The following is a 16,256-nucleotide window of genomic DNA, read 5'->3' on the forward strand; positions in this document are numbered from 1 at the left end:
CATCCTCACACTGCACAAGTCCGGGAGACAGGCGGGGCCAGGAGACACCTGCTGAGATGTGTGTGACAGACATCAGGCTCCCCAGCACCAGCACATCTCCCAGTTGGACACCTGACACATCTGGAGAGCAGCTGGAGGTGTGCACCAGAGATGGCTGCTCAGGTGGTACCTGTGTGTGGATACACATCTGCCTGAGCCTTGGAAATTTCTGTCACTGTTCTGTCACTGATGAGCTTCAGCTCTGCTGGCCTGTCTGACTCCTCCTGTGCCACACAGGAATGAACAACATCTGCCTCAGGCTGTGATAGTAGGGAGGAGCTGGTCAGCACCAGCCACTCAGGTCAGCAAGGCCACTCTCTCCTGCTGGCAAAGCAGCTTTGTTCCCAGTTCAGGATGATCCTGACCAGTTTAGGTGCCCCTTGCTCATGGATCAGCACCTGGTGTTTAAAAGGAACTCAGTTTCAGACACAGATTCTTGATTGCATTAGGCAGAAGCAAAGTTTTATTAGAAACATTTTTCACCAGCAGATACATAAGTGACCTGACTAACTCAGGTAACTTCTAGAGGTTATAGCATTGCAGAACAGAAGAGCAGAACAGAGGAGGTGGCTCCTGACACCCCCTTTTGCTACGTGGCCAAGCATCGTTGAGTTACTTCTACTTTCCCTGCACAGAGGGTGCAGTGAACAGGGACTGTTCTTGGGTTGTCTCTGGGTTCCCCTGTCACCTTCCAGTCCGTTTCTCCTTAATCACAAATTCTCCTGCAGGTCACTGGAGAGAAAACACAGCAGTGTTATTTGGAACACGGGTAAAATCCTTCACAAAACAGATATCAGATCCTGGTGGTGCCCTTGTTTCTGGAATGTACTGCTAAGCTGGTGCAGCTGGCAGCAACCCACAGAAATTCCCTAAATAATTGGCTTTAATGGGAATTTTCACTTGTAAAGTTATAGGTTTACTCTTCTTTTCACTCTTTCCAGACTCTTTTGCTAAGCTTTGGCTGTTGTCTTCTTCTTCCAAATCTTCCCATCATGCTTCATTTCCCTGGCCTTCTCCTCTGCATTCTACTGCTCCTTTTGGTCTCCCCTTTGCCTCCTCTACCCCTTGTTCAGTCCAAGCTCTCTAAACCCATTTCTCAGTGACACCACCACTGTATCAGCTCCCCCCTGTAGCACAGTGACTCTGAGTGGATGCCTATGACACATCCAGGAATGTGCTGTCTCTTGGCCTCAGTACACCAGGAAATGAACAAAGCCAGTTTTCCTTTTGTGAAAATGAAGCCCTTACCTTGTATGTCTCCAGTCTTGCAGGGTGGGACCTGGGCCTGGCAGTGGGCAGCTGAAGTTGTTGTGTAGCTGTGGCTCGTCCTGATGACCCCTCCACCAGTTCCAATTCCTCCTCCGTGACTAGTGGGATAAATTTGGTGAGAGAAGTAGGGAATTTTAGAACTTTACAAGCCACTGCTGACTGACTACATGACACAAAGTCTCAAACTATGGCCTTTATAGGCATTACAGTATTTTACATTACATTTTCATTCACTTTCAGAGTTGCTTTACATTTGTGCTTCCCCTTGGCATGGACAGTTCTCACCCATCTCACTATAAAAATGGCACTGTCACAAATGCTGATATAATGCCAGGAGTGACAGTGTTGTCACCAGCAGTTAACAGATTTGGAGCTCTACTTTGCAGATCCCAAGGACTGACATTTAGTTCTGATCGGAATGTTCATCACAAGGAAGTTATTCATGAGGCAACTTTTTCATCTCAGAGAAAGCCTTAAGGACTGAAGATCAGGTTGGATAGATACCCAATCTGTAATGCAGATCCCTGACATTTTCAGTTATTCTCTAGTGGATCTGGAGAGGTACTTACATGAGGTCCTGCTGTCCTCCTTCCAACAAGCACCGGTAGGTCTGGATCTCCTGCTCCAGGCGGCACTTGACGTCCAGTAAGGTCTTGTACTCTTGGTTCTGGCACTCTATTTCTGCTCTTATTTCAGCCAACTGCTGCTCCACACACGTGATCTGGTTCTGTAGCTCACTGAGGAGAGAGTTGTACTGGCACTCAGTTTCAGCCAGAGATGATTCCAAGTTGTTTCTCTGATAAGATAAGCAAAAAACAACAAATCATTTTAGCGTCACCCTCCAGCCCAAAAATGAACGAGCCATTCACCACCATTGTGCTGGTTAGAGGGTCTGGCTGTTCATGCTGAGAAACCCAGCAGTGACCAGTTGGAGCTGAGTCAGCTCATCACCCACCTGACTGAGCTGAGCTTGGAGATCGATTTCCAGGGTCTGCAATTGGCGTCTCAGTTCAGTCACTTGGTTGTTGCACGTCTCCACCTCCTGACCACTTGTAATAACCTCCCGATTCACCTCTTCAATCTGAAATCACCAATCCAGGATAAAGAGCTTTAGGCATATCTGGGTATGCTGGATTTGCTTTGACAGGAGCAGAACACTGAGTGAGTGTTCAGCAAAAGGCAACAGGGAGCAGGGCAGGGTCTCTGTGCACAGGGTGTTCCCTACCAGCTCCACTTCTTGTTCTTTTTACAAATCCTATTAACCTTGTGGATATTAAATCAATTTAATCCAAATGTGGAATATCTCTGTTCCAACAACACACCACAAGGCCTTGTGGCAAATGCTGCTGTTCCAGATGGGACATAACAAACTGGTCAGACAGGCCTGTGGCTCCTGTGGAACACAGGGAATAATGAGTGCTGCTCTCGGGCTTCACTGGGAAGGAAGAGCTGCTTATTGTCTCCATGTCTGGTCTCTGAAAGGCTCCTGGGCCCGGGGCTGTGTGTGTCAGTCTGGTTTGCAGCACAGGTTTGGTTTGTTGCTTACCTTGCACTCGTACCAATCCTCGACTTCCTTGCGGTTGCGCGCTATCAGTGTTTCATACTGGCATCTCAAATCCTCCAAGATTTGCCTGAGATCTGGTCCCGGGCAGGCATTGACCTCCACACTCACATCTCCAGTTGATTGTTTCCTCAGGCAACTCATCTCCTGGAAATAAACCCCAGATCAGATCATACTGGTTTTTGGAAGGCAGCACAGAAGAGCAAAGCTCAGTGGCCAAGAACTGCCCTCCCTGCAAGACCTTCCTCCCTTCTGTGGCTGTGAAAAGCACAGGAGAATGGTGCAAATGTTTTCCCAAGGGTTCTGCTGGCTAATTTGTTTCTTCATCCACTGGAGTCAGCAGCAGCTTTGCCCCCTCTGGCACTCCCAGTGTGAGCACAAGCCCCAGGAGCAGCACTGCCCATGCCAGAGCTCCCTTCCCTTCTGAGGCAGAGTGCTCTGAGCCCCGGAAAGTTTGGTGGGAAAGCTGTGGCTTGAAAGTGGATCATTTAAATCCCAAGCACAGTGGCAAAGCTTTCTACCAGGGCTATGATGCAGGGCTGGACAGGACCTACCTCCTCATGATTCTTCTTCAGGCAGCAGAGCTCCTCCCGCAGCGACTCCAGCTGTGCCTCCAGGTCAGACCTGCACAGCGTCAGCTGGTCCAGCACCTGGCGCAGCCCGTTGATGTCTGCCTCCACGCTCTGGCGCAGGGCCAGCTCCGTCTCGTACCTGGGTTGAGTCAGAAAGCACAGATTCAGCATGGGGACGTCCCACATGGCTTCTGTTTGTGCCGGGATCTCCTTCCCCAGCTCCATGCTTTGACCTGCAAAAATCCATTTTACTGGATTTCTGTATGCCTTGGATTTCTGCACCACTTCGTGTCTGTTACATGAAAGCTTCTCTTCCTCATGTTTTTTTTCCCTGCTCTTGCTCACTGTATATTTGGTGTCACTTACTCAGCTGCATTTCTGCTTTGTTGATCCCATCTGTGCTGGTCTATGGTGAAAATGAGCCACTCCCTGAGTTGCCTGTCCCCAGCCTCACCACAAACGCCGTTGCTAAATGTTTTACCCAAGAACACTAATTAAGGGAGGGCTAGTGACCAGGAGCAAAATGCCTTTCATCATCCTGCCCTACCAAAGTGGCGTGGGGAGACGTGTCTGGAGCCTCTGTAATTAGTGCTCTGAGCCTCCCAGGGAGGTGAAAAGGAGCAGGGGGGAGGCAGCAGGTTCATGGTGGGGCACTCACTTCACACGGAAGTCATCAGCAGCCATCCTGCTGTTATCAATGTCCAGGATGATCTTGTTGTTATCAATGGTTGCGCAGACAATCTGGAAAACAGCAAACCATGAGAGATGTCTCCTCCCTCCTGTTCTGCTCTCTAGGTTTTCCTGCCTTGCAATTAGGTAGGAACTCTTCACATTTCCCTTTTTCTGTTACCCTCTTACATAAGTAACCTTATCCCTTAAGCAGAGAAGTTGAAGGAGGTGGCTTTGCCTCCTTTACTCAAAGAAGAAAGGAGATCAACCACATAGAATTAAAGACTTGTGGGATGGGACTTCCCAGTTTCAAGATCTGAAGGCAAGTTCCAAAGATGCTTCAGAAAATAAACCTAAAGAACCTTCCTTATGATAGTAAATCTCAACTGACATTCAAGCTGGCATGTTCTGGGCTTCAGACTTAAGGACCTTCAGGGAACATGGAGGGAAGGTGTCTGTAAGTCTTAGGATCAGCCATAACTTTCATTGTGGACTTATTAATATCAGGTTGTTTGTGTCACTGTAACAATCAGTTTCAATTCTCAGCTTTTCTCACCTAGAGATTTATAATGTTTCATTTGATAAAGCATCCAAAGTGTATGTTTTTGATTGTCCCATAGTTTGCTTTGCTCTCCCTGTAGGGCTGACACCACTACATTTCCTCAGAGTACATTGGTAATACTACATTTACAATTGTTTAGTCAAATACAATGTACCAAAGCATCCTTTTCCTCTTTCAGAGCATTCTCCCACCCATACCACCTTGCAGCACCCACACACAGCAATGTCATTCGGGAATTTGCAAAAATTTCTGTTTGCAGAGACATCCACAAGCACCAGAGCTCCCTCCAACAACTGCAGTAAGTTCTAAACAAAAACTCAGGAATAAGCTTTCAAAAGGGGAGGAACAACCCGAGGGGGGATTACCTGGTTCTGAAGATCTTCAATCTCTTTGTAGTAGCAGCTGTAGTCACGGGGCTCGCAGGAGAGGCCCTGTGTTGCATACCACTCTCTGATCCTGCACTCCAGCTCAGCATTCTCCTTCTCCAAGCACTTCACCTTGTCCAGGTAGGAAGCCAGGCGGTCATTGAGGTTTTGCATGGTGACCTTCTCATCGCAGGATGAAAGCAAGCAGTCTCCAAGACCCCCAACAACCACACCACCTCCGAGGCCAAACCCGAGGCCATTGCCATAGCAGTTGCCACCTCCATAGCTCCCACCAGCCAAGCTACCAACACTCAGTCCCCCTCCATAATTCATTCCACCGCAGTAACTCCTTCCAGAAAAACCTCTGCCACTGCCTATGCCAAAGGAAGAAATCCGTGCTCCACCACCACCACCACCAATGATGCAGCTGCCACCGCTGCTCCTGCCTTTGCTAGACACAGTAATAGTCTCCTTAATGTTGCAACTCATGGCGACAGCGGTGGGAAATGCAAGCAGAAGCCCAAAGCAAGATGCACAGCTTGATACGGAATCAGACTGCGAGCTGGCCCTGGCCGCCCATCCCTATTTATACCTTCCACAGTGGGTGTCACCTCTGCTTCTTCTTCCCATAAGGCTGGCTACTCCAGCCATTGGTGCCAAGAATAATTTCTCAAAGGGAAGTTTCCTTTCAAGAAGCCTGGTAGACAAGGAAGATACTTTACATGTCTCTTGCTAATTTCAAAAATACATTAGCAATAATGTTTTATGAATCATCAGCTTTTTGTTTATGATGCAAACTTACAGCATTAAGCCAGGAAAAACACTGTCCTAAATTATATACCAGGAAGAAATCATTAAAGGTTATTGCATCAAAGAGGTCTTTATCTCTCATTAATTTATTTTCATTTTATTTTGAATTGAATAAGCAGTTTTCATGCAAGGTGCTGAGGTTGGAATATGTAAGATGAAAAAGAAGAAACACTAAGTTTGCTTTTTGAGTGATGTACGAAGAATGATGTAAGAACTCTGGAAAGATCAGAGACACAGAGATTAATCTTTAAATCTCTCCACTGACAAAATGACAAATCTGAAACACTCTGCTGTGAGACAAGTGAGACCAAGGAGGGATCTTGTAATGGGCACGGATGAAAGGCTCTTCATACATGATTGTGGCTCTCCAGTAATCCACAAAGGATTTGTTTCATTATGTGGAGAGTGTAAAGGTAAAAGTGCTTTAAGTATTTCCTGTTGTTCAGTGAAAGATAATTTCTGCACTTCTCCTCATTATGGATTGTAATTGTTGCTGGGAAAGGGTGGGTTTGGAGCACTGGATGGGGGTGGAAACATCCTATGGCCAATTTCTCTGTCAATACATGCTGCATTTTAATCAGAGCTTTGGGATTGCTGTGCTGGGACATATAAAGACAGAGCTGCTGATAGAGCTGCAGAGCAGTCACTGCCCTGTGCAGTTCTACTTGGGCTGGAGAAGCTGGATTTGGTACAAACTAGAGGGACTCTATCAGTAATGTTTCCAACTCTTAATTAAGCAAAGAAAATAAAAAGTAAGAATCCTTTCACAGTCTTGTAATCAAAATTGAGGCTAAGCTTCTTTTCATGAGATGTTTTGCTGAGGCTCCAGAGGACTGGCCTTCTCTCTAGGGACCCCCTTTCCAGTGGCCATGGAGCAAGGGGCAGGCATTCCATGGCTTTCTGAACCCAACTCTTCCTTGTAAGAAATTCTCCATATCTCCTTCACCAGGAAAAAATTCAAATTCTTGCTGAAATCCTCACTCAGTCAGGATTGTGCATTGGAATAGCTATTGTTTTGGCAGGTAAATTATCCCTTTACCTAAGGGCTGACTTACCCCAATATTCATGGATTTACCCATCATTTTATTGCTCTTATTTCTGTTGAAAAGATGTCTCCCCTTTTCTTTGCCTCCTTGGATGTTCCTTATCCATGCCGTGAAAGGCAGAAGCATTCCAGTGATCAGGCTGGAGACAGGTGAGGAGAGGAGAGGCTTCCCAAAGTGATTTACTCCAAGCTGGCCGAGCTGCAGCTGGACCCAGACACAGTGCCTGCATGTCAGCCTGCCCTGCCTTACACACTGGGCCTCCCTCTGGCCCAAACCACACAGAAATAAAGCTCAGAATAGGTAAAAGCTCAAATAAAGTTATTGTGTATAGTAAGGAATCACTGGATTTCATTCCTAGGACTGGAGAACATAATTGGGAGTCAGGGTGTGGTGGCAGGAGCAAACCGAAACTGCTGTAAGCTGCGTCGCTGGAAGCTTCGCCTGCTCTGCAGATGATTCCTCAGGAATTTCCCAACAGCTGCGTGCAGCCAGCATCTCCTGAGTGAGCACACATTCCTTCCCCAGCCCCGCAGTTATCACCCGGGCACATCAGTGTAGCGCAGGCAGAAACACGGGATGACTTGTGCTCTGTGGGAGTGGAGGGTGTCTGCAGGCTGGGGACGCTCCTGCTCCTCCCAGACACCTCGGTCCCCTCTGCCCCTCGCAGCTCTGGGTGCCTGCAGCAACCCCCTCTGCCCAGAGCTTCTCCTGCACACCCTTCCCTATCCTTCCCTATGTCTTGTTATCTTTCCTGTTTGTCTCCAGGAAATGAGGGCACTAGGTAAACTAAGACAAAACTAAGTAATTGTTCCTAGACCTTAAAAAATTAAATTAAGCTTTCCCTCATGTTTTCATTCAGTTATTTGAACTCATGAGCTTCCTGGGTCTGTCTCATCAGCACAAAGAAATAGGGAAATCTTATGGAAATGTAGCTTCCAACGTTTGCAGCTCCATAATTTTCAGCTCTTTAATAAATGAAGTGTTTCCAGGGTGTTTTCTACTGGGGAACTGTTAATCACAACCTGCCTATCCTGAGCTGCCTTCCAGACTCAACCCAACTTGTAGGTCCACAAACAACATCACAGCGTCCCTGGAGCTGAGGCTGTATCCCCCAGGGGCTTTCCAGAGGCATATTCATAATTTCTGGATTATTAGAGTCTCTTTCTGGCTGTGTCATTAGTTCTCTTTCACCTCTCAGGAATTCAGGACAGCTCCTTTATGAAAGTTCATGCTTTGGACCTGCTGGATGTGGTGGAAAGGGTGGGAAGGTCTTTGATATGAGCCCAGGGAATCTGGAGGAGCAGCTAGATGTCAGTAGCAGTTCGCAAGAGGAGGAACCAGCCCACAGCTGGTGGGAATCAGCTGGGGCTGCCAGGAGAGACTGGGAAGCTTTTACATACCATAGGTAGCCAAGAGTTTCCAGAAGGCTGGAAACTGGAAGGGTCTCAATGCAGTGTCTTTGTATTTCTAGAAACAAGAGTGTGAGGACTCAGATTGGGAAGGATTGAGGCCAAAAAGTGCAGCAGTGGGTTATCTCGCTGTCTGTCTTTGCACTGAACAAGGCAGGAGGAGACAATGGGAATGGAAAGGGAAAGATTTGCTTTTCAACTTGGCAGCCAGAGCTCTGAGAACAACAGGGATACCCACTGGAGTCCAACATCAGGAAATTTGCCATTATAGCCACAATTTGTATCTCTTTTGATCTCTTGTGAAGCACTGGTCATACATGTCAATTGAAAGAATTCTGCATAAAGTCTGGGACTTCATGCAGGGCTGGAACTGAACTTTAAATAAAGTTTAATTTAGTCTTAGTTTAAAAACTTCTACCTTTGGCCACTCCTCTGAGTCATTGCAGATGTTCCAGTGCTGTATTATCTTGTCTTGCCCATGGATACTATTAGTGTCTGGTAGATTAAATAAAGAAATATCACTGAGACATCTTCTCTCTGTGGCCTCTCACAAGGAGAAGGGCACCTTTCACCTGCTCCCTGAGACATTAGTGGTTGAACTTCTTCAGGCACTTGCTCCCATGTTAAGTCTATTTCTGTTTCATCAGAGAAGTTGGTGTCTTTATAAAAGAACTGGCAATACAAAAGTGTTCCAGACTATACTGTATGTCCAGTCCTGAAGTGGTTTTGTCTTTGTACCTGCTCTCCTCGTGTCCTGAGTCTGGCTGTTCCATAACTCCAGCCTTTGATGGAAAAAGAATAACCAGGAGTTTTGCTTAACTGGGTCATCTCACAGGTGAATGTGACTCTGTAACAGCCACACCACTACCAAAACCAACCACTGCTTGGCTTTCTGGATCAACAATTTAATCCTCAAAACACCCTCAAAATACTTTGAACTGCCAGTTCTCCAAACTCAGAGTGACTCTGCCAGCTCACCGTGGCCCACGGCTGCTCTGGCAGGTCAGGGCCAGGACAAAACCAGCTCAGCACCAGCTACTGGTCAAGGCCAGGGAAAACTGACCTGCCTGGTCTGGGTGTCCAAAGGCCTTACCTGGCTTTTTTCTCAATTCTATTCTCTGATTAGCTGCACTTTTTCAGTTCCCACCCTGCCCTCTGCAGCTTTCCAAACAAGGTGTGCTTAACGCAAAGATGATCTTTCAAACATTCTTGATGTTCAGGTTGAAACTCTTGGCAATCAGAGGATGACCAGTAAATGACTCAGTCACTGTGTGAAAAGAGAGGAGATAAACCTTTTGCCCGCAGTCTTTTCCCAGTGTGAAGATTCCCATAGAATGAAAGGGATAGGTTTGAAAAAAAGCCATGTCAGCAGAAATTGAATCAGTTGTGGAGACCAAGATTTCATCCTCAACAGTCCCTGGCTGGGAGATGGAGCATGAGAGTGCTCAGCCCAGATCTGTCAGCACTAGACTGGGACCAAGGCAAACTGTCTCTGGATGTTCCATCACTGACTTTCAAAATCTTTCTAAAAACTGTGTTTCAGCCCAATGCTGTGTGGGAAGGACACAGGCCTCTGCCTGACCTGCCTGTCCATGGGGGTCAGGGCAGGTGTCACACAGGAATGGGCAACATCTGTCTCAAGCTGTGACAACAGGAGGAGCTGGACAAGACCTGCCAGGTCAGCAAGGCCACTCTCTCCTGCTGGCAAAGCAGCTTTGTCCCCAGTGCAGGATGATCCTGACCAGTTTAGGTGCCCCTTGCTCATGGATCAGCACCTGGTGTTTAAAAGGAACTCAGTTTCAGACACAGGTTCTTGATTGCATTAGGCAGAAGCAAAGTTTTATTAGAGACATTTTTCACCAGCAGATACATAAGTGATCATAGCCCTGGCTGACTACAGCAATAATTTTGGTGCTGGGCCACACACAGCAACACAGACTGAAAAGCAAATAGCAAAATAAAGCAGAATGTGGCTCAATGCTCTGCTCATTCCTCTGACACATTGCTTAGCATGGCTGAGCAACAGACGAGCACGCTCTGTGCTCGCTGCAGACATATGCACTAAATATTCTCTCTCTTCATCTGTAGCTCTGCTTCAGGCTTCTCTTGTTGGATATTCTCGTTTCTCTGCTTAATCACAAATCCTTCGGCAAGGCACTGGAGAGATCAAAGGAAACATTACTGTGTTTATAGCAAAAATAGATTCTTTCCCACACTGTCATTCTCTACACGTGATTGTTTCACAAGCCAATTCAATTAGAATTTCAGATAAATACTGCCCCTTCCTGGGAAGATCTTATGGCTCCTGCCAGCCTGGCAGATGGATCTGTCACTGGCTGCAGCACTGGCTGCATCAAAATGCCAAAAGGTGGAAGCTGCAGACACTTCTCCAGCAGTGATCTGGATGAGGGAATGGCATTGGGGTCCATGCTAGATCAACGCCCCTGCTCACATCATTCTCCTGACCCAACTGTCACTATACTTCATTCTTTCCTTTTCAGTTTGGCTGGAAGTTTTGCTTTGAATTAGGGCTAGTAGTTACCTGCCAGTATTCCCATGATTCCTGCCCATTTTTTTGCCCACCTGATTTCTGAGTACCTTTCTTTCTCCTCCTCTTTCCTTTATCCCACATTTCACGTCAGTCCTTTCTCCATGTTCTCCATGGCTTGCCTGCCTGCTGGCTCTGTCCTTCTCCCTTCTATCCCTCTTCCCTCTGGCAATTCTCATGCATCCTGACAGAGTCCCAGCTCCCAAAAGCTCTCCTCTCAGCCACTCCTCTGTGGCTCCTGTCCTGTATTTCCCAGGGGCCCCACAATAAAACTTTCAAGTAGCACCTGTAAGCTACGTGGGAAGGATCTGTCTTCCAGCCCATCAGTGTTGCATTAGAGCAGAGAAGACTGGAAATGTTTAGAGTGGAACAGTTCTTACCTTGGATCTCCGCAGCTGCACAGGATGGGATCTGGGCAGACGAAGTGTAAGTGTGGCTTGTCCTAATGATGCCTCCTCCTCCTATCCCACTGCTTCTTGCAACTCCTCCTCCTAGACTTGAAGACTGACCAATTCCTCCTTGCTGACTGAGGAGACAGGAGAATAACATTTTAGTGATGGAAATGACAGATAAGCTGGAGTTACAGATTGTCAGCATCCCTGCTGCTCTCAGTCTCCTTCAATTTTCAGCAGAAAAATGTTGCAATTCTCTTTGTGGCACCAATAGCACAGGAGAGGAAGATCACCACCCTGACACCAGGCAGGCTAAATAGGTCAGTAAGGGAGAATGAGCTCAGCAGGTCCTTCACTTTGCTCTTATGTTGAAATAACCATTACACAGGTATTTTATTGTATTTTTTTGGTGTGTCTCAAGCCCACTTACATAAGGTCCTGCTGGCCGCCCTCCAGCAGGCAGCGGTATGTGTGGATCTCCTGCTCTAGGCGGCACTTGACGTCCAGCAGGATCTTGTACTCTTGGTTCTGGCACTCCATCTCTGCCCGCAGGTCAGCCAGCTGCTGCTCCACGCAAGTGATCTGGCTCTGCAGCTCACCAAGGTGGTTGTTGTAGCGACACTCTGTCTCCGCCAGTGAGGACTCCAGATTGTCCCTCTGAGGAGTGACATGGGACATAAGACAAATACAGGCAGGAGAAACACTGCATTTTAGCTATGAGTTCTGTGAGATGGATTAGGTTTGCACCAGCTCATCACCCACCTGGCTGAGCTGAGCTTGGAGATCGATTTCCAGGGCTTGCAATTGGCGTCTCAGTTCAGTCACTTGGTTGTTGCACGTCTCTACCTCCTGACCACTTGTAATAACCTCCCGATTCACCTCCTCAATCTGAAATCACCAATCCAGGATAAAGAGCTTTAGGGAATGTGCAGTATAAGTTGGATCAAGAATTAAGGAAAGAGCAAAGAAGTTAGCAAAGACATGAAATGAGAAAGGTTTGGGTGAAAACTCTCATGCTAATGGTAGTGTAAACCTGGCTGGTCATTCCTCTTGTTCTTCTAATAGTGCTGCTTCCAGTTCTTCTCACCACTTACTGCTTTGTAGAGAATTCATACCTCAAGTCCCACCAACATGCAGCACTTCCTTCAGCCCATGACAAGGACACAGGGGGGCAGTGTCCCTCCCTTATGTCACTTGGTCAGTGTCAACAAATGCTAAATGTTCTTACAGTCTTTTGTGTGGTTTTTACATGAAACAAATCCCTGTGGGATGATTGCTTGGGAGTTAGCCAGGGAAAGTCAGAGCTGTGGGAATTATTTACTCACCTTGCACTCGTACCAATCCTCAACTTCTTTGCGGTTGCGTTCAATCAGCGTCTCATACTGGCACCTCATCTCCTCCAGGATCTTCCTCAGGTCTGGGCCAGGGCAGGCATTGACCTCCACGCTCACATCTCCAGTCGATTGCTTCCTCAGACAGCACATTTCCTGCAAACACCATCCAGATCAGGTCAGGTTTAAAACAAAAGAAAGAACTGAGGGAGCCAAGTTCAGAGTCCCTCTCTGATGGACCTTCACAGCTCCTGGGTCACACAATGGTCTCCATCAACCACTGACCTCTGCAGCAGCACCCCAGGGTGATGGATCCCACAGGGATGAGTGCTTTGTACAGGAGAGGGCAGGGCCTACCTCCTCATGATTCTTCTTCAGGCAGCAGAGCTCCTCCCGCAGCGACTCCAGCTGTGCCTCCAGGTCAGACCTGCACAGCGTCAGCTGGTCCAGCACCTGGCGCAGCCCGTTGATGTCGGCCTCCACGCTCTGGCGCAGGGCCAGCTCCGTCTCGTACCTGCCAGGGAGGAAGCAAGCAAGAAAGAGCACTCAGTGTCTGACACCACCAGCACTTCTGAGCTCTGACAGGAAAAACCAAAACTTTCCCCTCTGAAAGATGGTATGTGCTGGAACAGCAGCGTGGCTGAACCCTCACTGCTCCCAGTCTTCAGATTCCTTCTGCTTCCTTTAATCTCTAAACCAGCTTGGCATCCCAAACTCCCCCTCCTGGAACTGCCCCTAATTAGACAATGAATGAGAGAATTCTTCTGAACAGCCTCCAGCCTGTCCTGGGTGACAGGAGAGCAGCTGAGAGCCCTGAGGGTGGTGACAGGAGGGGACAGCCCCAGGTACTCACTTCACTCGGAAGTCATCAGCTGTCATCCTGCTGTTATCGATGTTCAGAATGATCTTGTTGTTGTCTATGGTTGCACAGACAATCTGGAAAAAGAACATTTGTTCCTGGTCTCTGCTCCATGTCCCTGGGCTCAAGGCACCCATTGCCTGGTGCAACCACACCCTCTTTCTCCCCCTGTGTTTTTTTAAATCCTGGGTATTAGGGATGGGGACTTGAGGGGTGCAGCACTCACAGGGATGTTCAGGGAAGGGCAGTGAAATCATTAAAATGGTAAAATTAATGGTTCAGGTGCAGAGAGTCCAGGAGGTGTAGTTACTGTCCAGCACCTGCTACAATCCACCTCAGCCTCTTAAATCTAAATCTTATGAGATTTAAAGTTTTTATTTCAAGAATTAATGATGAGCCTTTCTTATTCAGTCTCTTTCCTGGATTCTTTTAATTTTTTGTGCATTGACATCTTAAATCTTTGACAAACACTTTGCAAAGGTTTTGAATTTTAAATTGCCCATTCTAAATGTGTTATGGCAATGTTCTCTTTTTTCTTAGTTTTAATTAGATGTCGTATATTTCCCACTTCTACAGGAACGAGTGAATTAATAAGGAAAAGGAAATAAAGTTTAACTGAAATTCTGCAAGACTGATGACAATAACATAAATTCAGGCAAACTAATGTGATCCATTATTTATTTATCTTTTAGTTCTTTTCTTGCCATCAATCTATTTGACCACCTTGGCACAAACTAAATTCAAAAAGACTACTGAGCCCATCCAGATGCATTCCATGAAGTAACATTTTCCCTTTCAATGATGAATGGGAATGGTCTGATGAATAACAGCAACAGAGATAGCCCAAACTCTCCAGTTTTATCTCTGAGCTCTGGACTTGTAATAGCTGTTTGCAAAAGGCATTTTGCAACAATGATTTGTTACTCCTGATAATGGAGTGAGTTATGAACCAGCACCAGAGAGAGCCTTGCAAGGGAGAAAGCTGGGAGAGGTGTTACCTGGTTCTGAAGATCTTCTATCTCTTTGTAATAGCAGCTGTAGTCCCGTGGCTCACAAAAAGGGCCCTGCTTGGCATACCACTCCCTGATCCTGCACTCCAGGTCAGCATTCTCTTGTTCCAGGCACCTCACCTTGTCCAGGTAAGAAGCCAGGCGGTCATTCAGATTTTGCATGGTGACCTTCTCGTCACCAGAAAGAAGAATGCCATCACCAGCAAAACCACCTCCACCAAGACCCATCCCCATGCCACCTCCCATGCCACCGCCAAAGCGAGCACTGCCACCACTGAACCCCATGCCTGGACATCCTCCGAGGACAGTGGCTCCTAAGCCACCTCCATAATTTCCACCGACCAAGCTGCCGGTGCTCAGTCCTCCTCCATAATTCACACCACCACAGTAGCTTCTCCCAGAAAAGCCTCGGCTCCCGCCTATCCCGCAGGTCGTGTATCTTCCAGAGGAGACCGAGGAGATCCGCGCTGTGCCACCACCGCCACCACCGATCACACAGCTGCCACCGCTGGTCCTGCCCCTGAGAGAGCCAGTTGTCTGCTTAACACTACAGCTCATGGCGAGGCCCAGCTGCAGCACCAACCCACAGCCCAAAGCAAGATGCAGAGCGTGATACTGAGTCTGACTGCAGGCTGGCGGCTGCTGCAGGTCTCCATTTATACCTTCCAAAGGGGGTGTCACCTGTGGGGTGTTTCTTCTTCCCACGGGGCTGGCTAGTCTGGCTGTTTATGCCAAGATTAAATAGCCCATAGGCAGTTTCCCTCTAGAAATCCCAGTTCACAAGGAAGATACTTTACATGTCAGCAGCTTATTCCAAAAAGTAAAATAGTGTTTTATGAGTCATCAGCTTTTTGTATGATGCAAACTTTGCAACAAGTCAAGAAAAAAAGTTGCCCTAGATTATGTACAAAGAAGAGCCATTGGTATTTATAACATCAAAGTGCCTTTTATCTTTTATTAATTTGTATTTATTCTTAGTCCAATAAGCATTTTTATATCACATGCTATGGTAGAGCTTGTGAAACAAAAAATGGAAAAATAATAGAATTTCTCACTTCTGAAAAGTGTGAACGGTTGTGACTGTAGTAGAGAACAGACCAGGGACACTGTGGTGTGGCTATTGGTCACCTGGCACAGCTCTAATACCTGCTCTATTGAGAGATTTCCAAAATCACTGAGGTAAATCCCCCATGGATTTAGTTCCCTGTTTATGGCTTAAATGTCTTTAGTTATTTGAACACAAGAAGTCAAGTTGCTCACACTGCAAAGCTCAGGCCTGCTCAGTGTCCCCTGTGCATGAGTGACACAAGGGTTGATGTCAACTGCATGAAGGACCTTGCTGAAGTTATTTTTCAATTGCTTTAATTGCTGTCCATGCTTTCTCAGTTTGTGGTGATGGTAGATAAAGACAGAGATGACAGGAAAGGGAGGATCCACAGGGGATATAACCAGATCCCTGGATACGAAGATTGCCATTACAGAGATTGTGCTGCACACCAAATAAGAAGGAGAAAAGCTTTCTGCATTTCTTATGGAGGTTTTCCAAGCAGTAGCAGGCATCAGCACAGCTTGGCTGGTCAGAGGAGCACAACCTCCCAACCAGGCAAGGAACAGCCAAGGGAGAATTCAGAGAACTGGCTCCACCAGTGCCAGTGTCCTTCTCCAGCCATCTCTGTAATGAGAGGATATTCCGCTCTCCAGGGGACGACAGCTTCTGTTCCCTTCAGCATGGAATTTCCACTCAGCTCTTACTCACAAAGCAGCCTTTGACTGGAGGATGCCCATATGTACAGGAGCAGTTGTGATAGATCCCT

The 16,256-nt window shown here is 47.1% G+C and overlaps 2 protein-coding genes across 2 annotated transcripts; both read right to left on the bottom strand.

The window, feature by feature from the left end:
• Positions 1-472: 472 nt before the first annotated feature.
• On the bottom strand, positions 473-5,616 carry LOC103821605 (keratin, type I cytoskeletal 13-like). The gene is given in 9 exon segments (XM_009096517.4): positions 473-771; positions 1,288-1,406; positions 1,878-1,897; positions 1,899-2,104; positions 2,264-2,389; positions 2,855-3,016; positions 3,424-3,580; positions 4,100-4,182; positions 5,038-5,616. Coding segments are annotated over 9 exon segments (1,365 nt in total). The 5' UTR covers positions 5,527-5,616; the 3' UTR covers positions 473-768.
• Positions 5,617-10,112: 4,496 nt separating this feature from the next.
• Positions 10,113-15,092, bottom strand: LOC103821606 (keratin, type I cytoskeletal 19-like). The gene is made up of 8 exons (XM_009096518.4): positions 14,431-15,092; positions 13,427-13,509; positions 12,931-13,087; positions 12,568-12,729; positions 12,005-12,130; positions 11,673-11,899; positions 11,231-11,376; positions 10,113-10,459 (listed from the first exon to the last, which is right to left on the bottom strand). The coding sequence occupies exons 1-8, from the start codon at positions 14,998-15,000 to the stop codon at positions 10,434-10,436; spliced, it is 1,497 nt and encodes a 498-aa protein (XP_009094766.1). The 5' UTR covers positions 15,001-15,092; the 3' UTR covers positions 10,113-10,433.
• Between the last annotated feature and the right edge of the window lie 1,164 nt (positions 15,093-16,256).

This window comes from Serinus canaria, chromosome 27 (genome assembly GCF_022539315.1).
Source record: "Serinus canaria isolate serCan28SL12 chromosome 27, serCan2020, whole genome shotgun sequence".
In the NCBI taxonomy this organism is placed as follows: domain Eukaryota; kingdom Metazoa; phylum Chordata; class Aves; order Passeriformes; family Fringillidae; genus Serinus; species Serinus canaria.